This window comes from Sarcophilus harrisii, chromosome 3, assembly GCF_902635505.1.
Source record: "Sarcophilus harrisii chromosome 3, mSarHar1.11, whole genome shotgun sequence".
Lineage (NCBI taxonomy): Eukaryota > Metazoa > Chordata > Mammalia > Dasyuromorphia > Dasyuridae > Sarcophilus > Sarcophilus harrisii.
The window spans coordinates 365,229,738-365,252,461 of record NC_045428.1 but is presented as its reverse complement, the minus strand read 5'-3'; the positions used below and the strand labels follow the sequence as shown (position 1 = coordinate 365,252,461).

Below are 22,724 nucleotides of genomic sequence, written 5' to 3'. Positions count from 1 at the left end.
AACGGCTAATGCTATGATGATAAATGGTAGAATGAAGTGAAAGGCGAAGAACCGTGTGAGAGTTGCCTTATCTACTGCGAAACCCCCTCAGATTCATTCTGTTAGAGTGGTACCAATGTAGGGGATAGCGGATAATAGGTTGGTAATTATGGTAGCACCCCAGAATGATATTTGACCTCAAGGAAGAACATATCCGACAAATGCTGTTGCTATAACGGTAAGTAGAAGAATCACGCCGATGTTTCATGCTTCTTTGTAGAGGTAAGGTCCGTAATAGATTCCTCCACCTACATGTAGGAACAGGCATATAAAGAATATAGAAGCCCCGTTGGCGTGTAGGTTACAAAGTAGCCAGCTGTGGTTAACATCGCGGCAAATATGGGCTACGGAGGAGAAAGCAGTAAGTGTGTCTGAAGTGTAGTGTATTGCTAGGAATAGGCCTGTGAGGATTTGAATAATTAGGCAGACTCCTAATAGGGATCCAAAGTTCCATCAGGCAGAGATATTAGATGGAGCGGGTAGGTCAATAAAAGGCTGGTTAATAATTTTTAAAAGGGGGTGTGTCTTTCATATATTGGTCATTAGTTTTTGTAGTTGAATTACAACAATGGTTTTTCAGGTCATAGGTTATGGTTTAAGTCCATACTAAAACTAATATGGAAATGATGCTTATTTTTGTGTTGTCCTTGATATTAATTTTTGGGTTTGTGGCATTTGCTTCTAAACCCTCACCTGTATATGGGGGTTTGAGTCTTGTGGTTAGTGGAGTCTTGGGCTGTGCTATTGTTGTTAGTTTGAATAGTACGTTTTTGGGGTTAATTATATTTTTGATTTATTTGGGAGGAATGTTGATAGTGTTTGGTTATACTGCTGCTATGGCTACGGAAGAGTATCTTGAAAGCTGAGTAGGTAATATGGTGGCTTTTAGTATACTGTTGCTCAGTTTATTGATAGAAATGATTTGATTTATAGTGTCAGGGGAGGTAGAGGTGGTTATGGCTGTCGAATTGTTTGATTCGTTAGGTAGTTATTGTGTAGGTCAGGATTGGAATAGGGTGTCTTTGTTATACAGTTGCGGGGGTTGGGCTATGGTGTTATTAGGTTGGATTTTATTTATTACTATTTTAGTAGTTTTGGAAGTTATTTGTGGTTTTTAGTTATAGGATTAGAAGAATTAGTGTTATAGAGATTATGAAGGAAAGAAAGTAATATTTGATAAGTCCTTTTTGAGTTGAAGTAATAGCGGAAGATATGGAGCTGTGTAAGTTAGCTTGGCCTTTTGGTCCAGTTTTTTCATATCATCCTAGATCAATTAGTATGGTAGCGATGTGTTGACCTATTTGTAGACTTGCTAGGGGGTTTAGTCGATGGAAAATGTGTGTGAAGTAACCTAGTATACTTGAAAAGTTATGTGTGTGGATTAGAGGTATGATTGGTATTTTGTTGATTAATATATAGTTCAATTGAAATTAGGATGCCTGCAACAGTTACTATTAGGGCTGAATTTTTTTTTTTATTTAATAGCCCTTTATTTACAGGATATATGCATGGGTAACTTTACAGCATTAACAATTGCCAAACCTCTTGTTCCAATTTTTTACCTCTTACCCCCCCACCCCCTCCCCTAGATGGCAGGATGACCAGTAGATGTTAAATATATTAAAATATAAATTTAGATACACAATAAGTATACATGACCAAAACGTTATTTTGCTGTACAAAAAGAATCAGACTCTGAAATATTGTACAATTAGCTTGTGAAGGAAATCAAAAATGCAGGTGGGCATAAATATAGGGATTGGGAATTCAATGTAATGGTTTTTAGTCATCTCCCAGAGTTCTTTTTCTGGGCATAGCTGGTTCAGTTCATTACTGCTCCATTGGAAATGATTTGGTTGATCTCGTTGCTGAGGATGGCCTGGTCCATCAGAACTGGTCATCATATAGTATTGTTGTTGAAGTATATAATGATCTCCTGGTCCTGCTCATTTCACTCAGCATCAGTTCGTGTAAGTCTCTCCAGGCCTTTCTGAAATCATCCTGTTGGTCATTTCTTACAGAACAGTAATATTCCATAATATTCATATACCACAATTTATTCAGCCATTCTCCAACTGATGGACATCCATTCAGTTTCCAGTTTCTAGCCACTACAAAAAGGGCTGCCACAAACATTCGTGCACATACAGGTCCCTTTCCCTTCTTTATAATCTCTTTGGGATATAATCCCAGTAGTAACACTGCTGGATCAAAGGGTATGCACAGTTTGATAACTTTTTGAGCATAGTTCCAAACTACTCTCCAAAATGGTTGGATTCGTTCACAACTCCACCAACAATGCATCAATGTCCCAGTTTTCCCGCATCCCCTCCAACAATCATCATTATTTTTTCCTGTCATCTTAGCCAATCTGACAGGTGTGTAGTGGTATCTTAGAGTTGTCTTAATTTGCATTTCTCTGATTAATAATGACTTGGAGCATCTTTTCATATGACTAGAAATAGTTTCAATTTCTTCATCTGAGAATTGTCTGTTCATATCCTTTGACCATTTTTCAATTGGAGAATGGCTTGATTTTTTATAAATTAGAGTTAATTCTCTATATATTTTGGAAATGAGGCCTTTATCAGAACCTTTGACTGTAAAAATATTTTCCCAGTTTATTGCTTCCCTTCTAATCTTGTCTGCATTAGTTTTGTTTGTACAAAAACTTTTCAGTTTGGTATAATCGAAATTTTCTATTTTGTGATCAGTAATGATCTCTAGTTCTTCTTTGGTCATAAAGACCTTCCCCTTCCACAGGTCTGAGAGGTAAACTATCCTGTGTTCCTCTAATTTATTAATAATTTCATTCTTTATGCCTAGGTCATGAACCCAAATAAAAACAGGAGGACAGGTTTTTATATGGGTTCCAAAACAGGAGTTTTTACTCCTTTTATAGTTGAAAAAATCCCCATCAATCTGTGGGGAAGAGACATCTTACAACAATTAGGATTAAAAATGAGTACCTCAGTTTTTTAGGCAGGGCTGCTGTTGAAGACCTGCCAACACTTTCACCTGTTCCTATCCAATAGAAAACTGATACACCAGTGTGGATAGAACAGTGGCCCTTAGGTAGCAATAAAATTCAGGCCTTATTAGGTATAGTACAAGAGCAACTTGACCAAGGACACTTACAATCTTCTCTAAGTCCTTGGAATTCCCCAGTATTTGTTTTAAGAAAGAAATCTGGAAAATGGAGGATGTTGACTAATTTAAGAAAAGCAAATGAACAGATGGAAACTATAGGAACTCTTCAGCCTGGGCTTCCAAGTCCTATTCAATTGCCTAGAGAATGGCCTCTTTGGGTTATAGACATTAAGGATTGTTTCTATTCTATCCCTCTAGATAAGGAGAATATGAAAAGATTTTCCTTTTCAGTGCCCAATGTTGACTTAGCTGAGCCTTATAAAAGATATGAATGGACAGTTTTACCACAGAAAATGAAAAAAAAGCCCTACTATGTATCAAATGTATGTTGCTGCTGCTCTTACTCCAGTAAGAAAAGCATCTCCAAAAGTAATGTTATTAAATTACATGGATGATATATTGGAAGGTGCACCTGAGGAACAAATGTTAGATGCATATCTACAAAAGACCATAGAAACACTAAAGAACTACAAATTATACATAGTGCCAGAAAAAATTCAAAGACATGCTCCTATAAGAAGTATATCTTAAGGTGCTCACAGTACAAAAACTTTCCTTAAGAACAGAGAAGCTAAACACCTTAAATGACTTTCAGAAATTGATCGGAGATATCCAATGGATGTATCCAGTGTTAGGCTTGACTATCTATCAATTACAACCATTATATGACATTTTAAGGGGAGACAATACTTTAAACTCATCATGCCAGCTTACAAAAAAAGCTCAAGAGGCTTTGAGAGAAGTTGAACTGGCTTTATCCAATGTGGTTGAAAGAGTCACTCAAAAACTCTTGGAAATATCAGTTTTTGCTACACAAGAGGCACCTTCAGCAGTCCATCAAGGAGACAGTGTGATAGAATGGGTGAACCTCCCAGCACAACAAGAACAAAGCCTTACTTCTTACCCAGTGCTTGTGGCTAGAATTTTATTAAAGGCCATTAAGCAAGCAGTACAATTATCTGGGATAAGACCTACCAAGATATATACCTTTTATACTAATGCACAAATTAATGTATGCTGTGAAACCATCCTAGAGTGGCAAATTTTATTAGCCATGGCTCCAAATTTTACACACCTGTCTCCATTAAAGGTAACCAGACTATTATATAATTGGTGATGGATTCTTGAAGAAAAGGTTTCTAAAGTTCCTCATAAAAGACTATCTTTACAGATGCATCCAAAGATAATATTTGTGCTGTATACTCTCGTGACTTAACTATAAAGAGAGTAGTCAGAACTCCTTTTCAGTCCACTCAGCAGAATGAATTGTATGCAATCATTCTAGCTCTTACTTATTATCCAGGAGATATAAATATAATATCTGATTCGGCCTATTCAGTAGGTGTGGTACAAAGAATTGCCACAACCCAAATAAAATTTGTAGCCTCTAATATATATATATATATTAGGAACTTTATTCCTACGGAATAAACGGAACTTTAAGAGCAAGTGAGAAAGCATCTAGGTAAGATTTATGTCTTGCATGTCCACTCTCATAATGGACTTCCAGATCCTATTTTTGATGGTAATTCAAAGGCAGATAGCCTTCTAACTATGTTGGCCAATACTCCTTTATTTTAAGAAGCCCAAGAATCTCATTTTAAATATGATCAGGCTGCTCGAGCTTTACATTTACAATTTGGAATAACAAGAGAGGAAGCAAGGAGCGTAGTAAAAGCCTGTACAGCTTGCCTTCCTTCTCATGCTCCTACACTGCCTCCAGGGAAAAACCCTTGTGGTTTGAGACCCAGTGAAATTTGGCAAATGGATGTGACCCATCATAAATCTTTTGGTCGTCTGTCTTTTATCCATGTTGTGGTAGACACTTTTTCAGGATTCACTTTTGCAATACCAGCAGCAAAAGAAACAGCCCAAGTGGTCACTGAATTCCTTATACAAGCATTTGCAATTATGGGTGTGCCACCAGCAATAAAAACAGACAATGGACCTGCATATATTTCTAAACATTTTGCACACTTTTGTACACAGTATAAGATTTTACACACCACTGGCATACCCTTTAATTTTCAAGGACAGGCAATAGTAGAGAGGAGAAATAGACACTCCTCCAAAAACAAAAGAAAGAGGGAGCCACAGGTAACCCTAGAGAACTTTTAAATCTAGCTCTTCATACTATTAATTTCTTGATTTTTGACAAAGATGCACTGAGTCCAGCAGACAGGTTTTATAACCCAGCAGAAGGGTAATGTCCAGTGGGAGCAGCTCCACTATCTTTAGATAATCGCCAGGTGATGTGGAGTGGTAAATGGAAGGGACCAGATAGGTTAACTGCTTGGGGAGAGGGTTTGCTTGTATCTCCACAGATGGAGAAGGAATCAGATGGGTGCCAATGAGACATATTTGCTTTGTCCATTGGAGAGAGATGTAGCAGACCCTTGAAACAAAGGATAAGAACTAAGAAACATTGGTGGTTCTGTTGCTGACTGTGCCCACCACTGAATGAGCATGACAGTTATGGCATTTGACTCATGGACATCAAAAAATTGTTGGACTTTATAACCCTCAGGAATCATTGGATTCTCTGAGACATGATAAGACTGTTATAGGACTTGAAAACCCTCAGGAATCATTGGATTTTCTGAGAAATGATAAGACTGTTGCAAGACTTCAAAATTTGCTAGAATCATTGGATTCCCTAACACATAAAAAGACTGTTGCAGGACTTCAAAAACTTGTGGGGATCATTGGATTCCCTGACACATGAAGCAATGGACAATAGATTAGTTTTAGACTATCTCTTGGCTGCTGAAAAAGGCGTATGTGTGACTGTTGTTTACATACCTTCCTTCTAGGACTTCTGGAAATCTTTTACAACACCATGTTGATTCATATTGTTTGTTATATCACTACTTGCATGTACAATTCATGCATTGAGCCTGCACTGGTTGTGGGGAGAATCATCACTAATAGCCTGTGCGTTATTGCTGTGCTTGTATAATACCTCCCATGCTGATGGGTTTGTGCATACCTGTTTCTAATAAGACCCTTCAGCCCAGAAACCTGCTAATAATCCCCACTTCCCTTTGGTTCTTTTCATCTCCCTGAGATGCCAGGGAGGGCGTGATCATGTCCTTTTTAGTGCTTTCACCTTCCTTCCTGAGAAGTCAGGGGAGCCGTGATCACCTCCTTTTCAGTGTTTTCACCTCCTTTCCTGAGAAGTCAGGGAGGGCATAACCACCTGTGTTCTAAAACAAAAGAAAGTGGGAAATGTAGAGGGCTGAAACTCTTGAGTTGTTGCACTAAGGTCAGTTCAAGAACTTAGGGCTAATTACCAATTAGACAATACTCTATGGGCATGTGCTCGGAAAATAGCCCTTCCCCCCATCCTGTGCTGCCTTGATGATTGGTGTATACAAAGGATTGTAGGAGGGACTAGGGGATGGAGTAAGACTAGCCAGAGTCACTTTGGCAGTGGACAAGGAAGAAGAGGTTGCAGAGATCCTGCTTCCATCCCCTTCACTTCTACCTCTAAAGACCAAGAATAAAGACTAAGGACTTTTGCTTAACCTGACTCCGGCTGATTCTAAGGTATCCTGGGTGCTAATGCAGTTGTCACAAATATACTTAAGAAATACACTTTCTTAATAATAGTTATTCATATGTGATTTATTTATAACTGAAATTAAAAGTGAAAACAATTATTTATTTAGGCAACTCCACTTCAGCAAACATAAGTTCATCATTGTGTTGACTCTGGATAATAATTAAAGACTCAAGAATTTTCATATAGTTACTTGTTTTTCTTAGAAAACAGGTTAGTCCTTTTTCCTTTATCTCTCCTTTGATCTTTACAATAACCATGTGTGTAGATGCTATTATTTCCATTTTATAGGTAAAGAAATTAAATCTAAAAAATTAGGTGATTTGCTGAGGTTATACAGCCAACAGGTGTCATAGTTTATGAGTCCTTGTTCATCTGAATACAGTGAGTAATCAAGGATGCTTTATAGAGGCCAAAAATTATTGATATGACCAGTGGGAAAAGGGAAGAGGGCCTCTGGGTCAGAGTGGAGTGGATGGTCTGTGTTCTTTTTTAGTGATGAGTTTCTTTGAAATAAGTGAGGCTGGCCCTTATATGACAGACATATAAATAAAATTCACCATGCACATGAAACCTTTCTAGCCACAATAGAACTGGAGATTCAGTGCAATGGTTGTTGAGAACCTCTACTCAAATGATCATTGAGAGTTAGTGAAAACTTTGTTGCTGGTAAATTATTTTATTTTCTCTCTGCAGTTATGCTAGGTTTCAACACCATGGAGTGAGATGACTCTGTGCCCAGTTCTTCATTGTTTTATAACTGCAGCACTTGAAGACAATAAGCTTTTAATAAATGTTTGTTTATTTGAATTGAATTCAAGCTGCCTATCATTGTTTATTAGCATCCCAGAACCTAGTAAAATAAGCTGAATTCTTTGTAAATGGATGTACCATACTATCATAGTACCAGTGCATCATGAATGGTACCCCCATGTATTGTAGTCACTTCATTAATGATTATTGCAAAGTTTGGTTTCACTTGGCTTGGCTTAGATGAACATGATTTGGTTTAATTTAGAGTGGACTAAATTGAAACGCCAAACCTACATCCACTAGGTTGTTGGTAGCTATATTTTGGTCTAAATCAAGTTTTGGATGAATAAAAGGGGGTTCTTTTTGTCATTTTGCAAGTCTAAAATCTTTCTTTGCAGGATTGTTGTTTATCAATGAAATCATTCATTTTTACAACTATGTGTCAGTTTTTGCCATAGATATTTCTTCTCCTTAAGAGGATATGTGTGCTCTTTTAAAACAGCACCTTGTTTTCTCTGTTCTAAAATTGAGTCAGTTGTTTATGTTATTTTTTGTATAATAGTGTTTCAGTCTTTTGTCTTGTCATGTTTTTACATGAACACTTTAAGCCTTAAACTGAAATTACATGTCCTGGTTTTAAGAATATTATTTATTTTTATCACTTTCTGAGTCCTTCATCTTTGATGGTGTTTTCCCCACATGCTGGATCTCATTAAAGTGCTGCTATCTTCTCTATTACTTTCCCTCAGGCTTGAAGGTATACTCTACAGCCACACAAATACATCTAGTCCCCTTTCACTCTCTTCCTCAAGTGTCTGGCTAAACTGTTTTGTACCACAGAGTGAAGTCATACTGTGCATGCTGTGCAAATTTCAGATCTTTGAATCTCCTGTGGACTAAAAATAGGGGCAGCTGGGGAGGATTTGTAGTTGACTTCTTTTGCACTTTGCTACTTGAAGTATCATGGGTGGTGAAGAAAGGATGTTGAGGGAGTCCATTAAGATCTAGAAATACTCCTCCATTACTAATTCATTGGAGTTTTTTTTTCTTTTTTGAGTTCTTGATGTCAGACTGTGGAGAAAAAACTCCTTAAGATAAGACTGTGCCTTATCTTTTGAATATAATACCTAGTTTGGAAAAGTTTGAGAGTTTATGAAAATATTTTTAAAAATCCCTATTCTTAGAGAAGTAGCTTCAAAGTTATTGGCAGCTTTTAATAAATCTTTGTAGTCTCTTTTCTAGAAAAGAGTACAAAGGCTTCAGTGAAAAGAAAAGTCAAAAGGAAAGTATTATGGCACATTCTTATAATCTGTACTATTGGGAAGGCTAAGGCAGTTGGGTCATTTGAGCTTAGGAATTCTGAACTGCAGTAGGATTAAAGCATATTGAGGGTCCTCCTTAAGTGTAGTACCAACATGGTGAGCCCTTGTGAATGTGCTGACAGGAATGGAAGAAGGTACCAAGCTGCCTAAAACATGAATCGGCCCAAGTCAGTAAGGGATCAAGTCAAAGATTCTGTGCTTATTGGAACTGATGATGAGTGACAGTTGCTTTTAGTATGAAATAGATTTCAAGTTAAAAAAAAAAAAGGAAGGAAGGAAATGAGCATTTTATAAAGAATCTACTCTGTTCCAGATACTGTCCAAAGTTCTTTTTACAAACATTATCTAATTTGATCTTCACAAGAAACCTGTGAAATAGGTGCTTTTATTATCCTCATTTAGTTAAGGAAACTGAGTCAAGCATGTTAAATGACTTGCCAAAAATCACAAAACTAGAGTTAGAGTTTGGATTTGAACTCAGAATTTCCTAACTCTAATCTCAATGCTCTATCCCCAGCACCACCTGCTGACTCTGGAGAGAGAAGAGAAAGGGAAAAGGAAGGGAAAGGAAGAGGAAAGACAAAGAAAGATAAATGGAAACTAATTTTTGATTGCAGTTTATGAAGTTAAAGGCTGAGTTCATAAATAAAACTCAAAAATAGCAGAAGCAACTAAGGATCAGAAAAAGATCTTCAAAGTCTGGAATGGTCCCATGTTGAAAAGTAAAATAAATCATTGCAAGTTGGTTCTTGTCCTCCTGCTCTCCCACACTCTACCCTCTACAACTCTCTTATTAATTGACATTTAGGTAAAACTGAATTTTGGTGAATTGGATCATGAAAACAATGGCTCCCTGTGCTAGAATGTCATTTGTGAGAATGGTTTTTGGTGGAAGAAGAAATATAATGTCGAATTCACTAGATAAAGAAATGGTCTACAATCTTCATATGTGAATCTATGGGCTGATCATTCTGCACTGTCCTTTTCCAAAAGATGCCCTTGAACACAAGTGGAAAATGGAAGAAATTCCTCTTCTCTATTATATTTCAGGTCTTTAATTGTTTTTCTGGTTGTTTCCAAGTTTGCTTACTGAACAAAAATTTAAATTGCCACCATTGACCTGGGGGGATTTATCTGGCTATAAATTATGAGAATTCAAGAACCAAAAAGAAATAACATAGCATATCCAATAACAAACTGGACTTGGACTTTAGTTCAAATCCAATCTTAAACATTTGCTATCTGTGTGGCCATGGTTAAGTCACTTAAACTTTCTTAGTTTCATTTGATCTTTCTAGAAATGAGGGCAATAAGTCCAGTGGTACTTACAAAACTATAAAATTTTGAAATCCATTGATGTTAATTATTGTTAACAAGATAGTCACTATAGGCAAATGCAAAAAGGGTAACTGTGAAAGGAAAGAGGATTTTTAAAGAGGGTCAAGGAAATTAAGGAGAGAGAATTTTCAGGACAAATTAATGTTTAGAAAAAGTCAATTATTTTACCTCTCTGTTTATCTCTGTTACTCTGTCTCTATTTCTATTAGGTCTGTCTTTCATTGCTCCGGAAGGAACCCAACCTGATGAAGCACCTTCCTTAAGGATGATTTTACCTCCTTATTCCTCAAACTATAGATCAAAGGGTTCAACATGGGGGTGACTAAATTATTCAGGATCTGAACAGTAGCATTCAACCAAGGATTGGGGGTAGGCTGTAGGTAAATGAGAACTACAGGCATATAAAATAGAAGGATGGCTGTTAAGTGAGCACTGCAAGTGGAGAAGGCTCTACGTCGACCCTCTGCTGAACGTATTCTCAAAATGGAGCACACAATGCGACTATAAGAAGTAAGGATGAGGAGGAAACAACTGAAAGGCATAAGACCCACACTTATGAAACCTACCATCTCGAGGGCTGAGGTATCTGCACAGGCTAATTTCAACATCACTGGGATATCACAGAAGAAATATTCCACTTTATTGGGTCCACAGTAGGGCAACTGGAAGGTGAGAGCAGTGAGGAAAGTGGCCTGAATACAGCCAAAAAATGAGGTCCCCATGGCCAAGATGGCACATACCTTATGGCTCATAATGACTGTATACCGCAGAGGGTAACAGATGGCAACAAAGCGGTCATAGGCCATCACAGTGTATAGGAAACACTCAGTACAACCAAGGAAATGATAGAAAAAGAGTTGGCATACACAGCCTCCATAAGAAATGGCATGGCTATATCCAGAAAGAAAGAAGAGCATTTTAGGAGAACTCACTGAAGGGAAAAATATGTCAAAAATTGACAACTTGCACAGAAAGAAGTACATGGGAGTGTGAAGACGAGAGGAGGAAATAATAGCCAAGAGAATGGTCAAGTTCCCTAGCAAGGTAAAGAAATAGAAAGATAAGAATACAAAGAAAAGTTCAATCTCCATTCCTTCTGTGTGTGGGATTCCTAGAAGGATGAATTCAGTTACCACTGTATGATTCTTCATCTCCATGAAAGCTTAGTATTGGCGTATAGGACACCAAAGGATGGACACAGACATCAGAGATGCAAGATCAAGTTCAATAGGCATGAAGAAAATATACCTGCCAAGAGATACACATAGACATATAGATAACTTTTTGCTTTGAAATAAAGAATTTTCAGTAGATTGTTGATAAATGACTGATATTCTATAGTGCATAACTTGAAAAGGAAAAATCGCTCTCTTACATGGCATTTCATGTGAGAGGAAACATGGAATTATGTATTCTGGACTTAAGAGAAAGAAAGAACATTTGAACATTGCTTTAGATGCTTATTAGTTGGACAAACTTAGACACAATCTTTCTCATCTGTAAAATAAGGATAATATCCTCAAAAAGTCATTTTGAGAATCAAAAGTGCTTTGTAAACTCTAAAGTGTTATTTAGTTATTTCTGTTATAATTATTACTATAAATCAATCTTCATAAGAGTTTTGTGATGGAGGTAGAATGATCACTATTCTCAATTAATAGAGAAGGAAACTGAAACTCAAAGAAATTCAAAAATTTCTTCAAGTTTACTTACTTGATAAGTGGTGAAGAGGCCATTGAACCTATATTTTATGATACTGAGATCAGTGTTCCTTCCAATACCCAATGGGTAGGTTTACAATGGAGTAAAATCAGTTATCTCTGCAGAATGAGCCTTCCATTGATGAATTCTATTGGCACGATTTTTATGAGCTTTAAAGGTAGTCAGTTTTCTTCATAGTTTCCTCTATTAAATACATAAGAAGACAAGAAATATCACTATGGGTAAGAACCATTCAGGCCAATAGTTTGCTTTTGACAATGAGATCAAGGACGGTTTGTGGTAGAGCATGACTGTGTATAATATGGCATCAGTCTCAAAGGCTTAGAACTGTGTTTGATTAAACAACCAGAAAAGATCTGAAACCCCAAAGAAGTGGGAAAAAATTAGTATACACTCAGAAGGAGTGAAAGATACCCTGAGTTTGGAGGAATTATTCAGAAACCCAGATCAAAACAATACACACCCTTCTATGTCACTGAAGGATAGTACTATCTAATTAAATAAATGATAAAAACAATATAAATTAGCCTTATTACAATCATAAAGTTTGCCAGGCCTTTAATTTTTTATTCAATATATTTTCCTTCCTTTTGTCTTCAGATAGAATATAAACTCATCCTGGTATAAAAGATATCACTACGAATCAAGAAAACAATTACTGAAATCCCACATGAAAAGTTCATTTAAATCTCTAGAAAAACAACACTGGACATATTAACTCCATATTAACACACATACACCTTAGATGATTTTACAAAATCTTTTCTTTGTCCCTTTCCCATACATTAATCAATTATCCATTTTCTTTTTAAAACGCCTATGTAAATGCTTGAAAAGTTTTAACATTATGAGAATAACTCCAAATATCTTAGTTAATAATCTCTTAATTTTCTAAGTGATAATCAAATAATTTTAAATAAAACTTCCCTCTTACATATGTAGGCAAACTTGAAAGTTTATGCTTTCTTAATTAGACTACTTTAGAGTATTGTAGCACATATTCAGCCCGGCTAAGATTACACAATAGCTTTCAGGCATTTTTTTTCACCTTTTTTTTTTCAATCAGTAAAATTTTTTTTTTTTTATTTAATAGTCTTTTATTTACACGATATATACATAGGTAACTTTACAGCATTAACAATTGCCAAACCTCTTGTTCCAATTTTTCACCTCTTACCCCCCCACCCCCTCCCCTAAATGTCAGGATGACCAGTAGATGTTAAAATATATTAAAATATAACTTAGATACACAATAAGTATACATGACCAAAACATTATTTTGCTGTACAAAAAGAATCAGACTCTGAATTATTGTACAATTAGCTTGTGAAGGAAATCAAAAATGCAGGTGTGCATAACTATAGGGATTGGAAATTCAATGTAATGGTTTTTAATCATCTCCCAGAGTTCTTTTTCTGGGTATAGCTAGTTCAGTTCATTACTGCTCCATTAGAAATGATTTGGTTGATCTCGTTGCTGAGGATGGCCTGATCCATCAGAACTGGTCATCATCTAGTATTGTTGTAGAAGTATATAATGATCTCCTGGTCCTGCTCATTTCACTCAGCATCAGTTCGTGTAAGTCTCTCCAGACCTTTCTGAAATCATCCTGTTGGTCATTTCTTACAGAACAGTAATATTCCATAATTTTCATATACCACAATTTATTCAGCCATTCTCCAACTGATGGACATCCATTCAGTTTCCAGTTTCTAGCCACTACAAAAAGGGCTGCCACAAACATTCGTGCACATACAGGTCCCTTTCCCTTCTTTATAATCTCTTTGGGATATAATCCCAGTAGTAACACTGCTGGATCAAAGGGTATGCACAGTTTGATAACTTTTTGAGCATAGATCCAAACTACTCTCCAAAATGGTTGGATTCGTTCACAACTCCACCAACAATGCATCAATGTCCCAGTTTTCCCGCATCCCCTCCAACAATCATCATTATTTTTTCCTGTCATCTTAGCCAATCTGACAGGTGTGTAGTGGTATCTTAGAGTTGTCTTAATTTGCATTTCTCTGATTAATAATGACTTGGAGCATCTTTTCATATGACTAGAAATAGTTTCAATTAATCAGTAAAATTCTTAATCTAACATCACTGAGGTTATAAGAGAAGCACTTTTCTAACAATATTTGATACAATTGTTTACTGAATTTCACCCTGTAAGAAAATTTAGAAACATTACAATACCATATGCAATTTTATGGATTTGAAGCTTGAAATAAACCCATTACCACTCAAGTGGCTTCAATTCTGTAGAATGTTTCCAAACTACAATGCAGAAAATCATTCATCTCATCACCCTTGACTGTTTATACTGATCACATTTAAACTCCATATATAATTATTGAGTATGGAAGTAATTATATCTAATTAAATAAACGATAAAAACAAACAAACAAAAAAGTTAATAGCATCTGTCCTATACCAGGCAGTGTGCTAAGCACTTTATATTATGTAATTCTGACAACACCCCTGGGAACTGGGTGCCCTCATTATAATCTCACAGAACTGTAAACTAAGATAAACAGATATAAGTAAACTTGCGTGGAGTCACACAGCTAATAAATTTCTTAATGTCAAATAGCTAATGCCTTTTATATTAGATTCAGATTTACCAAAATTATCCCAATTTACCAAAATTATTACTCAGCATTGTAATTTCCTTCAGGAGAAATTTTGTATTAAATCAAATCAAATCAAATTCAGATTTATAGTCATTGATTGTAACATTTAAATCTCCAAGCATCAGTTACTGTTAACAATTCCAAAGAAAAAAGATTATTATACATAAATTTTAATATACATGTCTATATACATATATACATTATATATATGTATATACTGTATGCAATTTGTATTATACACATATAAGGTCATAACAGTTTCTAGCTCTGTATATTCTTTTCCCCTACTTCCTCAAAGATCAATTCTTAATCTGCTACCTCCTTTATACTTTCATTTTGCAAATAATTTAAATTCATACCTGTTATCATTAAATTAACTTAAAGTAATCTGGGCTAAAATATTTTAAGATTCTGAGAACTAAGGTATTTTTAACCAAGCTAGCAGGGCATGGTCAGTTTCCCAAGAGTTCATTAAATAACTCCTAATTTGAATTAAAAAAATTAAAATTCATGGATCACAGTAACAAATATTTTAATCATATGCAATATTTAAATAATGTTACATTTAATATGGGCTTCCTACAAATTATACTGAAAGTTTGATGGATATTAGGTTTTTGTAGGAATAAAAATCTTTTCCTTTGTAATTCTGGTTCTTCATTAAAAATCAAATTATTGTACTTTAATCTAAGCATGGGGCTAAATCCTGAAATCCTAAAGTATTGACATCCTAATCAACTACTAATCTGCCAACCCTAAATATTACTGACTTATTTTTATTTCATAACACTTATTTCAGTCTTTTAAAAATTAAATATACAAATTTTAAAAATGAAAAAGCAAGCTTTTCTAATAATATTTCTAAACCAATGAATTGTCAAGTTAATGTCAATCTCTTTCTTTAAGATATTATAGATCACATAACTGATCTTGACTTAAAATCACATAGCTAGCAAGCTTTTTGATCCATATAGTATAATAACAAAAATAATATTAATGATAAATTCCATCTAAAATGAGATGAGAATAAATTCTAGCACATCTATATGTATTTTCCAAATAATATCAAATAGAACCTCAATATTTGATTTTAATTTATATTACATTTTATAGAAGGACTATTTATTCCAAGGATTGTATATTATGGTTTTCACTGATTCAGCTAAACCATTGTCAAATATTGTTTTAATGACAGCATATAAGATGCTTTAATTATGACAGTTGTTCATTATCACACATTGCTCATCAAATTTCTTCTAAACCTCAATAAAGTTATGGGGCTTTCCTATTTCCTAGAAACGTGAAAGACAGAAGCAGCCAACATGCTGAAGCAGAAACTTGTCAATATGATCTCCTGACACTCTTAACAATTCCCAGGCTTATAAATACTAAGTGAACTGAACTAGGTGCTACACTCCTGTTTCTGTCATGCTAACTTTGGTTCTGTATGTCACTGAATGATCATACAGCTTAATGTCCCTTAAAACTTAGGAACTACCTCTACAGAACTCAAGAATGACTACATTGTCCCCAAAAGATTGTCTGCATGGGCTTGCTGTAAGAGTAGTTTACTCAAGACTTAAAAATGACTGAATTGGGTCTCATATTTTTGTACTTTTCATGAATAAAAACCCTACCCCTACTACAAACCACAAGTCCACTTTCTCAAGACGACTTTAATTTTCAAGCCTATTTTCCCCACTTTGAAATTAAACTTCTATTTGATTCCTGACTCAGCTTTGTATGGCTCCAATCATCCAGAGGTCAGAGACTGATTCCAATCTGGTTGACAACACAAATTTCATTTCTTATAAATATCATATATATATATATATATTACACATAATATATATATAATATATTCTTAGTAAATATCTTCATAAATTCATTAGCCCCTTAAAGATGAGCCAAACTTCATGGCATTAAGCTTCATGAATTTCAGTGGCATTATACATATTCTTGAAACTTTCCAGGCAGAGATGATTTTTCACCATTTTTCCATTAGTTTTGTGAACTCAGGATTACTTAAACTACTAAGAGGCATCAGGGTAGCATTAGCTTGACCACTTCTGATTGATGTTTTTCACAACACCAGAGAATAACAAAAGGGTAGACTTTTTACTTCCACATTTTTCTTTATATCTACTACAGAAAGGAGTCTTCATCACCAGCGCCTACAGTATTTTCTTTTTGTAAGATTAGTATGGTGTTGATGTCTTGATAAATTATAGCAAATGGCAAGTCTAATCCAGATGAGAAGTGAGAAGTTCCTTTGATCATCACTGCATAAAATTAGAATCTATGATATGATATACTGTTGATAACAATTTGGATTCAGTTTGACTCTTATTAGCATTCCTGAAAATGAATTCTAAATATAGCATTCCCTTACAAACAGTAGACTAAGAAATATGTCACAGCTTCTTCATAGCAAATCTCACATACATGTCTATAAATTATACTTTCCCTCAAAATTCATGACATCTTTCTTCATGTGACTTTATTTAAAAGTTGGATGGAAGGATAGTATTTAAGTACAATGGAAATAGAAATACAATATGTAAGCTGTAGAGATATCAACTATGTTCCAAACAGAAAGTTTAGGTAGGAACAGATGAGCCTTTGTAGGACAAATAGACAAAAACAAAAACAACAAAAATACCTTTATGTTTTTATTTTTGTTACTAATCCCTCAAAATCCCAGAATGCTCAAATATAATTATGCTTATTCCAGAAGCAATTGTTATTTGACTGTGATAGCTATGGAAAGTGGAGGTGGGAAGGGGTTCTTAATGAAAGAATGGGTAGAGGATAATCACAAAAAAATTATAAATTTGATTACATGAAGTTAAAACCATTTTCAAGAACATGTTACAATCAGAATAAAAAGGGCAAGTGTAAAATTAGGGGATTTTAATTTTTTTTAACATCAAATAGACCTAATAAGGGTGTGATATGCAAGGTATATAGGAACTTAATATTAATAAATATATGATTAAGAAATATTTCTAAATAAATCATAGCAAATTAACAGTTAGTTATTAGGAAAATTACAGATTATTAAAAAGTATAGAAAAATTATCTAAACTACTAATAACAAGAAAAATGCAATACATGCATATACATATAACCCAAACTTTATCTTTACACTCGGAAAATTAACAAAGATGATCAAAAAAATTGGAAAAGTCACTGCTGATGGGTTGTAAAAAGATATATACTATTGAAGGAGCTGAGTTGGTCTAAATCATTTTGGAAACTATTTTGGAATTATAATAAAAAGAAGGGCTTGAAAGTCACATTGCTAGTCACATAGCTCAAGCACATCAAAAACATAAAAAAAGATTGTGTATACCAAAATAGTCATAGCCATAAAACTAGTATGGCAGATACACCTAACACTATATACCAAGATAAGGTCAAAATGGGTTCATGATCTAAATATAAAGAATGACATTATAAACAAATTAGAAGAACATAGGATAGTTTACCTCTCAGATCTGTGGAGGAGGAAGGAATTTGTGACCAAAGAAGAATTAGAAATCATTATGAATCACAAAATAGATAATTTTGATTATATTAAGTTAAAAATTTTTGTACAAACAAAACTAATGCAGACAAGATTAGAAGGGAAGAAATAAACTGGGAAGACATTTTTACATTCAAAGGTTCGATAAATGTCTCATTTCCAAATTATATAGAGAATTGACTCAAATTTATAAAAAGTCAAGCCATTCTCCCATTGATAAATGGTTAAAGGATATGAACAGACAATTTTCAGATGAAGAAACTGAAACTATTTCTAGTCATATGGAAACGTGCTCCAAATCATTACTGATCAAAAAAATGAAAATTAAGACAACTCTGAGATGCCACTACACACCTGTCAGATTGGCTAAAATGGCAGGAAAAGATAATGACAAATTTTGGAGGGAATGTGGGAAAACTGGGACACTGATACATTGTTGGTGGAATTGTGAACAGATCCAATCATTGTGGAGAGCAATTTGGAACTATGCTCAAAAAATTATCAAACTGGGCATACCCTTTAATCCAACAGTGTTTCTACTGGACTTATATTCCAAAGAGATCTTAAAGGAGGAAAGGGACCCACATGTGCAAAAATGTTTGTGGCAGCCCTTTTTGTAGCAGCAAGAAATTGGAAACTGAATTGATGCTCATCAGTTGGAGTATGGTTGAATAAATTGTGGTATATGAATGTTATGGAATATTGTTGTTCTGTAAGAAATGACCAACAGGAAAATTTCAGAGAGTCTTGGAGAGACTTACATGAACTGATGCTAAGTGAAATGAGCAGAACCAGAAGATCATTATACACAGCAACAATAAGATTATATGATGATCAATTCTGATAGACATGTCTCTCTTCAACAATGACATGACTTAAACGAGTTCCAGTCATTCAGTGATGAACAGAGCCATCTACACCCAGAGAGAGACCTGTGGGAACTGAGTGTGGACCACAACACAGCATTTTCATGCTTTCTGTGAATATTTGCTTGCATTTTTTTTTCCTTTTCAGTTTTTTTTTCTTTCTAGATCCGATTTTTCTTGTACAGTAATATAACTGTATAAATATGTATTATATATATATATTGGATTTAACATATATTTTAACGTATTTAACATTTATTGAACTACCTGCAATCTAGGGGAGGAGGTGGGGGGAAGAAGGGAAAAATTTGGAACAGAAAGTTTTGCAAAGATCAATGATGAAAAATTACCCATGCATATGTTTTGTAAATAAAAAGCTTTAATAAAAAAAATTTGTCATAGCCATAAAGAATAAGGGGAAATAGTGATTTGGGAAATAGTTAAACAAAGTGTGGTACATAAATATTGTGAAATATTAATGCTCCATTAGAAATATTGAATATATAAATACAGAACATTAACAAAAGATGCAGATAAGGTAAGAACTAAGAAAGCAATATACACAATGAACACAATACAATTGAAAAAGACTAAAAAAAGGAACCAAATCTTATGTATTTATAATAGCCATCTTTAATCTCAGAAAAGAAAAGAGAATATCTACTATCCCCACCCCTTTTGCAGAATTGGTTTGGAACATTGTACAAATGGTCTGATTCAGTTCATATATTGGTTGTTTTGCTGAATATCTATTTTTCCTCCTCTTTATTCCTTTTACAAGGAATTGTTTGCTGGGTCAGGTAGAAGAAGAGTATATTTCATAATTAAGGGCTTCATCATCAACTTGAATAAAATGAATTAAATGCTTATTATGTTCCAGGCACTGTACTATGTGTTAGGAACACAAAAGAAGCAAAAGACAACACTATTCTCTAGGAGCTCACCAATAACAGACAAAATCAACAAAAAATTATGGAAAAATGAATTGATTTTGACATCATGAATATACTTTTGTACCAAAATGACCAGTGATTTCATATCGGACGTTCTCCTTCTTTCTATCAATACAGATCACAACTTGTCTAAAACTTAATTGAAGGTTTTAACTTCGTTGTGATCAAAAATTAATCATACTTCCACAAACCTAGGGTTGTCTCTTCTATCTTGTCTAAGATATTTTACATAAAATATAACACTACCATGGCACTCAAAGTTTTTCTGACTAAGTAGGATCTCCCACACTTTACACTATATTAGTGTAACTTTCAAGAAATCATGGTAACCTTTGTACTACATACAGTAAAACACAGGAGAATGATATGCTTATTTATTCATGTAACTTAGTATTGTTTTTATGATTTATAAATCATTTTGTGGATATACTTGGTAACTATAAATCAATTCCCCCAAGATTGACCACCTCTAAGTGAACTGATAATATCAATTGAACTTTCAAGATTATGAAAAAAACCTTAAAAAAAAATAAAAACAACTACTTGGCATTTGGATCCAATACACTCTGTAGATCTCCCCCACCTAAGAGCAAGGCAGCATCTATCTACTAAAAGCTAATGCACACTCGCTCTTAAACCCCAGTGATTCTCAAGAAAGAAGAAGAGATTTCAATCTTCATCATATTTGCTTCCTGATTTCTCCTAGGCTTTACATTCATCCAACCATTCATTAGTGATTATTTTTACATGTCACGCAGCTCTGATTTCCTGATGGAGTGAATTCTGATTATGATTCCAAGTATTATGGGACCAAAATTTCATGTGCACATACTATGAAACCAAAATGACACTTTAGGGTCTATGTAAATTGTTATTATCTTGGTTGTTATGGTTATTACCTTAAACTATTTTCAACAGAAATGTCTAGGACAATTTGACTCACCCTATGATACCTATATTCTAATTTCCTTCTGTTCCCATGCCCTCTCCAAATAGTCAGAAAACACGCAATTGTAGTCATATATCACTTGGGCAGAGGGGTGGGAGGTTGGTTGGAGTATGGAATAGTGGAGAGAGTATGAGTTTCTATTAGATCTGCATTCAAATTTGCCTATACGCTATAGGACAATAGGCAAGTTCTTTAATCTTTAGAAGCCTTAGACAGCTCCCTAGAACTGTCCCCTTGAAAGGCATAATAGCATAACAGAGAAAATTCTGCAGTTGGCAAAACTAAGTTCAAATCCTGCCTCAAATATGTATTTTCTGTGAACCCTTATAAAATCATTTATCTTTTGTGTCTTATTTCCTTAGCTATAAAATAGGTACAATATCACCTACCTTACAGAGTTATTAAAAGAATTGGATCAAAAGAAATATTGTAATATGTTTTGTGAACTTTATGTTGCTGTTCAGTCCTTTCAACTGTATCAGATTTTTTGGGACCCCATTTGGGATTTTTGTGGCAAAGAGACTGCAGTAGTTTGCCATTTTCTTCTCCAATTCATTTTACAAATGAGGAAACTGAGGTAAATGCAGTTAAGTGAATTGCCCAGAATTATAGAGCTAGTAAGTGTCATCCAGACTCTGGGCTTGGTGTTATATCTATTGAACTGTCTGACAACCCGCAATGTGAATTTTAATGAACTATAAAAATGTAAATTGCTATTATTAATACTAAATCATAAAATGGTTGTAAACTGTATTGGAAATAAATTCCTATATCAGGAGTTATTCCCATTGACAAAATCCCACAAAGTCTTTTACATGCTTCTATCTTTACCCAGGAAATAAAATACACATTGGAAAATAAAAAGATCCCTGGAGTTAAGAGAGAATGTGGTACAAATCCCATCTCTGATACAATATTTCTGTGACCCTGGGCATGTTATTTCCTTTTTCTACGTATTAATTTCCTCATTTGTAAAAGGGCACAATTATTCTTATATTACTTCATAGTGTTATCAGGAAAGTATTTTATGAACTTTAAAGCAATATACAAATTTGTATATTTGAAGCCAAGAAATGTTTCTGATATATGCTCATTGTGTGACATACACAATTCGATTAACTTCATAATATTCCAGGGTGGCAACTCATAAAAACTATAAGTTTCAGAGAAGCTGTCAACCTGCATTGATAGAAGAGGTTTTCTTACCTGAAAATTCTCCATAATAATGCAATCATGAATTTACTATTTATCTTAAACACTCATATGATTTTAAAGTTGGAAAAGATGTAAGTCTAAAATTAAATCATTCTATGTCAAAGAATATATAAACAATATTGTTCCTCACTATATTCAGTGTCAAGTAGATAGAAAAATTGGGACTATATTGATCAACATTTCCAAAGTAAAAATTTAGTTAGAAGTCCAATATCCAAGTCCAGGGAGCTTAGTCCCACCCAGAAGTAACTCCATCACCCATTCCAATAGCACGATGGACTTGTATTTTATCAGACTTCCCAGCAGGAATGAAAGTTCTAAAAATAGCACAAAAATAGTACCCTTCTTAGGACAAAGGATCATCCAGTAGCCCTTTTATTCATGGTTATGTTCTCTCATGTGGGAATGTGGGAAAAATACAAGAACAAACAATTCAGGTACTTACTGTTGTCATGGGTAAATGTGGCAGACCTTGGTGGAGGGTTACATCCCTCACCTTAAGAATATCATTTATAGCCTAAGGTTCATTGACACCCAGAAACTGAAAAGAGGAAGGCTGTGCTCCCACCAATGGACCTGCAGTGCTATCTTTATTGATCAACAAAAGAGTCTCTGAGGTATTACAAAAACAAGACCCATCTCTAGCCATACATACTCTGAATTGCTTCCTCAGAGACTTCAATAAAG

At 34.6% G+C, this 22,724-nt stretch overlaps 1 protein-coding gene across 1 annotated transcript; it reads right to left on the bottom strand.

Annotated features, from left to right (window-relative positions):
• Positions 1-10,382: 10,382 nt before the first annotated feature.
• On the bottom strand, positions 10,383-11,321 carry LOC100925950 (olfactory receptor 149-like). The gene has a single exon (XM_003764098.1). It carries the CDS (start codon positions 11,319-11,321, stop codon positions 10,383-10,385), a length of 939 nt encoding a protein of 312 aa, XP_003764146.1.
• Positions 11,322-22,724: the final 11,403 nt, after the last annotated feature.

Excerpts from the sequence above, each read along its gene's own strand:
- LOC100925950 (XM_003764098.1), bottom strand. The coding sequence starts at position 11,321 with ATGGAGATGAAGAATCATACAGTGGTAACTGAATTCATCCTTCTAGGA.